At 34.6% G+C, this 8282-nt stretch overlaps 1 protein-coding gene across 1 annotated transcript; it reads left to right on the forward strand.

Moving 5' to 3' along the window:
* The first annotated feature begins 1054 nt into the window (after positions 1-1054).
* On the forward strand, positions 1055-7165 carry LOC150083442 (uncharacterized). The gene is made up of 6 exons (XM_090378013.1): positions 1055-1218; positions 2104-2159; positions 2904-3011; positions 3389-3421; positions 4467-4511; positions 6906-7165. The coding sequence occupies exons 1-6, from the start codon at positions 1131-1133 to the stop codon at positions 6990-6992; spliced, it is 417 nt and encodes a 138-aa protein (XP_090234139.1). The 5' UTR covers positions 1055-1130; the 3' UTR covers positions 6993-7165.
* The last annotated feature ends 1117 nt before the right edge of the window (positions 7166-8282 follow it).

The following is an 8282-nucleotide window of genomic DNA, read 5'->3' on the forward strand; positions in this document are numbered from 1 at the left end:
TACTGCATATGGGTAGAAGTAACCCCAGAGAAAGGTACCAACTGTGTGGTACTACACTTAAGGCGGTAGAAAATGAAAAAGACCTGGGAGTAATTGTGCAGGCAGATATGAAGTTTTCTGAGCAATGCAGACAGGCTGCCAGAGCAGGTCATGGGGTTTTGGCAATGATATATAGGAATTTTGCTAGCAGGGAAAAGGATGTGATTGTCCCTCTGTACAAGGCAATGGTCAGGCCACGCCTTGAGTACTGCGTACAGGTCTGGAGGCTTGATTTTAGGAAGGATGTAGATTTACTTGAGCGTGTACAGAGAAGGGCAGCAAGATTGGTGAGGGGAATGAAGGGATCCTCTTACCAAGAGAGGATTAAGTTCTGCAAATTGCAGTGGCTGGAGACTAGGCACTTGCGCGGTGATCTGATTGAGGTGTATAAGGCCTTGAATGGGTTGAGCAACCTGAATTCTGATGGGATCCTTCCACTTGTTCAGATTACGAACCTACCGGGGCATAAATTAAAATTAAGAAAAGACAGATGTAGAATAGATGTGCGGAAATTTGCCTTTAGCCAGCGGGTGGTTAATTGCTGGAATAAACTTTCATCTGTCGTTGTGGAATTTGACAGGTTGAATAAATTTAAGGAGGAACTGGACAGGCATTTGGAGGGAATGGTGTGATTTTTTTTTTTTTTTTTTTGGCTGATGCTGCATAAGCTCATACACTTGCTTTCTTGCATCACATGCCACTACTACTACTACTACATTTGTTCTTTTTTTAAAAATTATATCTGGTAGGTTGCTACTGCAATCACCATGAGGCACGTTTACTGTGGCTAATTAATCCCATTACCTGCAAATCAAATCTTTATGCATCCTTTTCCTGTTCAAGATCTCTTATCATCAGAGCAACAACGATTTCAATATAAATTTTACTGATTAAATTCTGGAACGGAAGTTTTCCAATTATTAAAAAAAAAGAAGCGGAAAATAAAATCTTATCGGAAGTTAATGCTTTCATATCTTATGAAATAAAAAGAAGTTTTTTCGCACTGATTTATAGCCCTCGGTTGTAGCAGCCTCTCAGTTGCCTTCAGCTTTTTATTCGGATTGCAGTCCCTAGCAAGCTCACTGAAAAAGATGAAGGTTCAGTTTGTTCTGTTGTTCGTTCTGCCATTGCTGGCTCTTGGCGCTGATGAAACTGATCCCTCATTGAAGGCACTTTGCAGTAAGTATAAAATGTGCTTATAAAGTGATATATGATTGTTATTGAATATTAGATTGTTCACTTTCCATTATTTACCTACTTTTATCAAAAATTACACTGAAATCTTTAAGTTTATTTAGAATCAAAATGGTGTAAATTATTTTTTAATTTTGCTACTCTATAAATGCAGTTATATTCAAATGCTTTTTGCTTGTTGTTAGACGAACCTACCGTGATTTATGAGCGTTTGTCTTTCATGAAAAATCCGTTTTCATAGTAGAACCGTATTTGTCATTATATTCTAAAGTTGTTTTTAATAGAAGTGCCTAGCTTAAAATACCTAAAATCAAGCTTTTAAAGTTAAAACAACAATTAAAGTTATTTTCCTCAAATTAAGGATGAAAATGACGTCTCCACTCCTACATATTAGCATATCTACTTGCCCCTTCTAATTTTTCTTTAATAGTTAAATCTGTTGCCAGACATTCCACCTTGCAAAACCGATTTAGGTTGACAAATAAAGCTACGTTATCTGTTCCGTTATTGGAATTAATCATTTTGAGGTAAATTTCTCTTATTCTTCTAAAAATATTAATTTTCTGAATTATGCAGAGTTTTCTTCTCATTTCAGAGTAGTATCTCTCAAAATTATGAGATCTTAATTCATGAAAACAGAAGCCTAGTTCATTTAAATAAGAGCAATGAGTTTTAAAACAATGCGCTTTCCAGAAAGATCCATAAAATTTCCCCAAATGATTGTTATCCTTGATTTAACTATCAAATTATACGTATATTCCTTGATATGGCAATTTTAAAGTTGAAATATAATTTTTGCACAGAAATGTATTTAACAAGTTGTTCCAATCATTTAGCATATTTTCTAAATAGCAGTACTATTATTTCCAGAAAGTGAGGAACGCAAAAAAAGGCTTTCGGAATGCATGAATCTTTTCACTGGAAACGTACGTATAAAATATTTCCTAATTTCACACATCACACGAAAATAAATAATATTCTGCATATTACCTCTGTTTATTGTTTATCTAGTAATTATGTGTTTATATATTTTTTGCGCAGTATAAATAATATTGTATAAATTTGTTATTGTTCTAAATGACTTGTAGAACATAGTCATGGTACTGTGTGTTGCGTTGCAGTAACGTTATTTAGAATTTTAATTAACAACTGAACATTAGGAGATATCCAAGCAATTCGTAACACTTTGTTTATTTAATCTGTGGGAATTGGAACGATATAGAATTATGAAATTAAATCTGAAAATGCTTATGGTGTCGAATAAATGTTAAATGTAATCCTCCTGTCAAGATACACTGACACGATGAAGCCAATAAAGAGAGAGAAGGTCAGATGGTCAGTTTGCTCTTCGCAGAACACCATAGGGATTGATAAACAGCTCTTGTGAACTGCTGTTTTATGCGTTGTTGTCATCTCTACTTGAACGCTGAATTTGGCTTCCCCCTAGGGTCGAAAACCTAAACGAACTAGGTTTGGATTGATACTATCAGTCTTTGACAGTAAAAGTGCAATTTAATCTGTTATATTTAATATATTTAAGTGAATGTCGTTGTCTGTTTTTCTCTGGTGTTCTTATCCCCCAAAATCGAATATTAATCTGAAATTTCTTTCGATCAATTACATAAATATCTGCAAAAATAATAGAGAAAATTAAGATAACTTTTTTTTAGGTGCTAAGATATTTCACTGAATGCACAGCAGAACATTTCCCAAATGAAGAAAATCCATTTCTGGCTTTCGTAATAGGCTTATGTTCTCAAGACCCAATATTCCACCAGGTACGTACCACAATTCAAATGATTTCATCAAACTGCATACTTACATTTTTTAAATACATAAGTTTAGTTTGTAGCAAAACTAGTATGATCAGAAGCAAATCTTATAAATTTCAAAAACTGAAAAAGGTAATTCGGTTTTCAGGCAGAATAAACCGTGAAAACATGAAAAGAGTTTGGAAATATACTTTAACCAGTATTACGATGCACTCTTTAATATTTCATATAGTTGGTTATGTTATTTTTTAAGTTCCTGAAAATGGTTAACAGTTTTATTATTTTCACCAACTAATCCAATTAAGAAAAGTCAAAGATTTTAATATAGTTATGTCAGGTGAACCCCTTTGTGTGATTATTTCTTCGTCTTTTTCAACTTGCAGGCTGCTGATTGCTATAACGCTAAATTGGGATATGTGAGTATTAATAATTTATATATTTCTGAAAGTATGAGAAATGAAAGCTAAGTTTAATAAATATTTTACTAAAAAAAGTACGCTGAGTGAAAAACTAACATTGGGGAGAATTACAAGACCGATTTATGCCAACTCAAAACCAAGAGATGGAAGAATAATCGAGCCATCTATTTCGACAAGTATCAATGGAATGAATACTGTAAGTTCAAAGCCCTTGATATTTCGAGAGAAATAAGGATGCCCTTGTAGTTAACTGCGAAGGGTACAAAATATCTCGTCTCGGCATTGACAGAAAACATAATGTTTCTTCATATTTTCTTCCATTTAAAATGATCTATAATTGCGATTTGGTTGGGCAACTCTATGTTAGGAATACCATTAAATAATCACTTCTCGAAATGCAATTTGTATGAATTCTGATTTTATCCGATAAGTCCAGAGATATCTTTTAGATTGACATATCAAAGATATGTTGTTATGTTTGGGACGAAAACAGTATCAATTTGAGTGGCAAACACGTAGCGCACAATTGGACCAGACCTAGGTCGAGTCTGAATTTGACTCTAATGATGCTGCTCTCAATCTAGGCAATCGCGGGTGTACTTTGTCCGTTTCTGTGAAACCTGGTGTTAAAAAAAATTCGAGGGATATAATTTGTTCTAGTATATAAAGAATGATTTTAAACTTTTATTTTACATGACAGAATTTATATTTATAGAAATTCAGATTTCTGCTTGTTTAACAAAAATCTGTAAGAGACAGTATGTATCCACTTTTAGACAAATTCAAGAAAGAAGGAAGAATTGCAAATATTAGGAACTGTTTGTGGACCTTTTTGTCAATTAGAAGTACTTGTAAATTTAATTTAAACTGCACATATTGCGATATTGTTTCATTGATAAAAACACCGCTGTAATTAATTATTAGTTTTCATTATGCATATCTACATGTTGGTTTCTACTCACAAAAAAAGGAATTTTTTTATTCCACATTTAATTTCACCCATTTTTTTGAGACCAATAATTTTTCTCGAATTCAATTTCAGACGGAGGAGAGCAGACGTGAGTCGTCTGGTCAGACAGCATATAAAGTAAGTGTATTTTGATCTTTAGCTATTTATATTTGCCTTACAGCTTTAATTATATTTATTCCACATTAAATTTTAAAGTGCTTTTTTTGTGTTTCTGGCGATTTCTGAATCATACAATAGAGTGTGCATACCATAAGAAATACTAATGGGTTATTGAATTAGTGCAAGAGAAACATATTACTATGAGATTCTACTACTCCTGGTTCAGATGCTTATCTTATGTTTTTTGTTAAGAAATAGAAATGTACAGATAATGGATAAAAAATGGAAAGAGTAAGTAAAATGACCCGTACGGTGTTGGACCGCCGGATGAGTCCAGTTTAGCCTTGATACATCGTAACATGGAGTCTTTCAGTGTGTGAAAGTCAGCAGGAGGGACACAGCACCATTCATGCTCATTACTGCTTTTACGATGGAGCTGGAAAACGCTTTCTGACACGTCGTTCCAGAAATTTCTATTGATTTTCTACCAACTTTAGATCCAATGAATGAGATGGCTATTATATATGAAAAGGATCAGTCTCATTTTTAGAAAACCATTGGGTGACCACCTTTGCTCTTTGGATTAAAGTATTGTCATTCTGAAAGAGAGCACTCTTTTCTTGAAAGAAATACCGTTGAATGAAGATGATTACACAGGTATATTAAACAGCGATTGGCATTAATCTTTCCTTCTAACGGAATGAACATGCCCAAACCATGTCACGAGGAAGAATGCCTACACCATCACAGAACTGCCAGAATCCTTAACGGTAGAAAACAAGCAATCAGAGTTGAAAGCTTCCATCGTTTGGCGCCATACGTGAGCTCGTTCATTTGCCGCAGAGAATGAGATGAGTAGGGGGATTCATCGGACCATATAACATTCCTCCACTGCTCGATAATCCACTGCTTGTGCTCTTAACTCCATTGGACACGACTACTTGAGTTATCGGGTACAAATCAAGTGGCTTATGAAGTGTAACTCAACCGTGATATCCAACTCTATAGAGCTCTCGATGTATAACCTTTTCACGAAATTGGCCTCTCGCGTCCTGCGCGGAAATCAATGCACAACTGATTAGCTACTGATCGCTGGCTTTGCTTTGCCCATCGTACTAATGCTCGAACGTCCCGATTTTGGAGTTTGCGGTTTCGCCCACCGTTGCCTTTTGCAAATGATTTCTTCTTTTTAGATTCCCATGCAGAGATGATCTTGGAAACCATTCCTCGTGAAACATTATCGAGTTCAGTTATCTCAGAGACTGAAGTGCCTGCCAAACGCGCTCCAGTCATGTCCCTTCAGAAATCGTAAAGATCTTTTGTTGATGTCGAGATATCGATAATTACATGCTGTTAGGCAGAGTCTACCTTTAAAGACATATCAATAAGATGATTGGATATCATTTGCATGAATCATGCCTTATTCACTGGAACGAAAACCCCGCTTTTTAGCATAAATATAACGCTTTCTGAAAACCTTGGTGTTTACATTTTTTTTTTGTCGGTTACCTTTCTGTTTCGGTGATAACTATTTGATCAACGACAGTGTACATTGTGATTCGTATCCTTCCCCTTATAACCATGCTAGAGAGAGAGAGAGAGTGAGAGAGAGAGAGAGAGTGAGAGAGAGAGAGAACTGATCTCAAGAATTGTTGTCGCATCGTCATGTTAAATTTCTTGGCAAAATCCTGAAAGGTTAATTTTCAAGAAGGTCAAGGATAATTTCATGTGTTTTATTAAAAAATGAATACGATAGTCACCAATTTGGTTTTCTTCCAAAACGTTCACTCTCTCTTCATTCTCACTGTACTAATCATGGTGAAAGTGGACAAAATTAGTATTCCTCGATATATCTTACGTATTTTTTCTTTTCACGCTGATATTCCTTTATTTTTACACTCTCTCTCTACAATTTATCCTCTGACGGGGCTGTCTCAGTCTTGTCTCTCTCATTTCTGGTGAACAAAGGCAATATGTTTCTAAATTCTTGAAGTTTTCTCTCAAATTAAGATAAAAATAAATAAATGTGATCGCGTATTCAATTTCTAGTGGAAATTTAACAAATTGCAAACGTTTCTATTTGCAACGTCATAACTGCCCTCAGTAAAAATACTTTGTCATGATAATCCCAAAAAATAAAATCAATTAAATTGCTGGCGATAAAAGTTGAAAACATTTAGCATATTTTAATGTAATACCTTTACAGTAAGGCAATAAAAATGTCCCAAAAAACAGAATTTAATCTTATTGTTGGGAAACATTTATAACCTGCGCACAGAAAAAATTTACTTTCAAAATTAAAATTACTTGCTGACACTCTTCATTTTGTCTTTTTTAACTTTTTGTCATTAATCTTCATAAAAGAAACAATTCAGAATAACAGAAAAAAACATTTTTTGATTATTTTGGCAGAACTGCATGGAAAGTATCTTCGAACCTGGTGAATTAGAAGAATCAGTCGGACCCCATAATGTTGCATCCGAAGCCGAAAATATTTAAAAAAAAGAAACTGCAGGAGAACAGGAAGATTAATTTGATTTTATCAAAGAACTTTACAAATATTACTGTTCGAATGCGTCTTTTATAAATGTATAATTTTCCATTTTCTGTAGTATGTTGTGCCCTCCTATGTGCCTTATAAAATGATTCCTGATGTTCACTGCTTGAAATAAACTTAACAATTTAAATGATCATTTTTTTATATGTATTGTTCAGTCTTCAGAAGACAACAATAGCACAGAGAAATTTATATTGCAATAAAGGGTAAAATGATTTATTTCATTTAGAGATATTATCAGCATCACTTAATACATGCATTTCTAAACAATTTATTTCGAGATATTTTCATACATTACAATTTCAGTATAAAAAGAACTGTGGACAAGGTAGCTGGAAAAAAAAAAAGCCTGAAAATAGTATTTCATTTTCACACCACGTGTGCTATTATTTTTAAGTATCAAAAAAGGTTATGAACAAGTTTTTCCTGCGCCATCCAAAAAATTAGATAAAATAAATGAATATACTTTCCAAGCCTTCCAATGGAGGTAATGTATTCCAAAAATTCCAGGCTAAAAGGAAAACTTCGTACAGTCCAGTGTCGTCTTATTCTGCAATTCGAATTAATGGCGAGTAATTCTGGAACCATTAATAACAATGTAAATTTCATCTTCATTCATTTTACCAGCCCTCCTCAGTCTCACAAACCTTTTTGATAATTTATAGACCCCTATCTTAATTATAATCTATTCGTGACCATTATTCCAGCAAAATATCTCTTAGCTGCAACAACGATGAAGAAAGAGGACATCGTTGCCGAATAGCTCCAGCATATCTCATGCATTCTCAATAGGTTTGACATCAGGTGAACACAGGGGCCAGTGGAAGATGGTGGAAACCCGTATCGTGTTCTCCGAACCATGCTTGCACGATTCGGACACGATGTTTTGTCGGTATCAACATTAGTAACCAACAAACGTTCCTCACAGTGATACCACCTCCAGATGCCTGAGTGTTTTTAACAAGCAAGCAGGGCCCATCGCTTGGTAAAGTTTTTGCAACATTCGTTGCTACCATCAGTGAAAAATAAAGTGTATCGTAATTCGTTTGATCGCATAACTTTCTTCCACTGTCCAATCACGGCTTTCCCAACGCCACTGCAAGCAGATTTGTTTCTGTTTATCTCTGAAATCAGTGGCTTTCGAAGAGGCAGGTGACCACCTATACCTAATATCTTCAATTCTCTGCGCTCTGAAATGGAGTAGTTGTGGACTTGATTGAATTCAGATGTTA

The sequence above is a fragment of the Mastigoproctus giganteus genome, chromosome 7 (assembly GCF_048544385.1).
Source record: "Mastigoproctus giganteus isolate SK-2022 chromosome 7, ASM4854438v1, whole genome shotgun sequence".
Lineage (NCBI taxonomy): Eukaryota > Metazoa > Arthropoda > Arachnida > Uropygi > Thelyphonidae > Mastigoproctus > Mastigoproctus giganteus.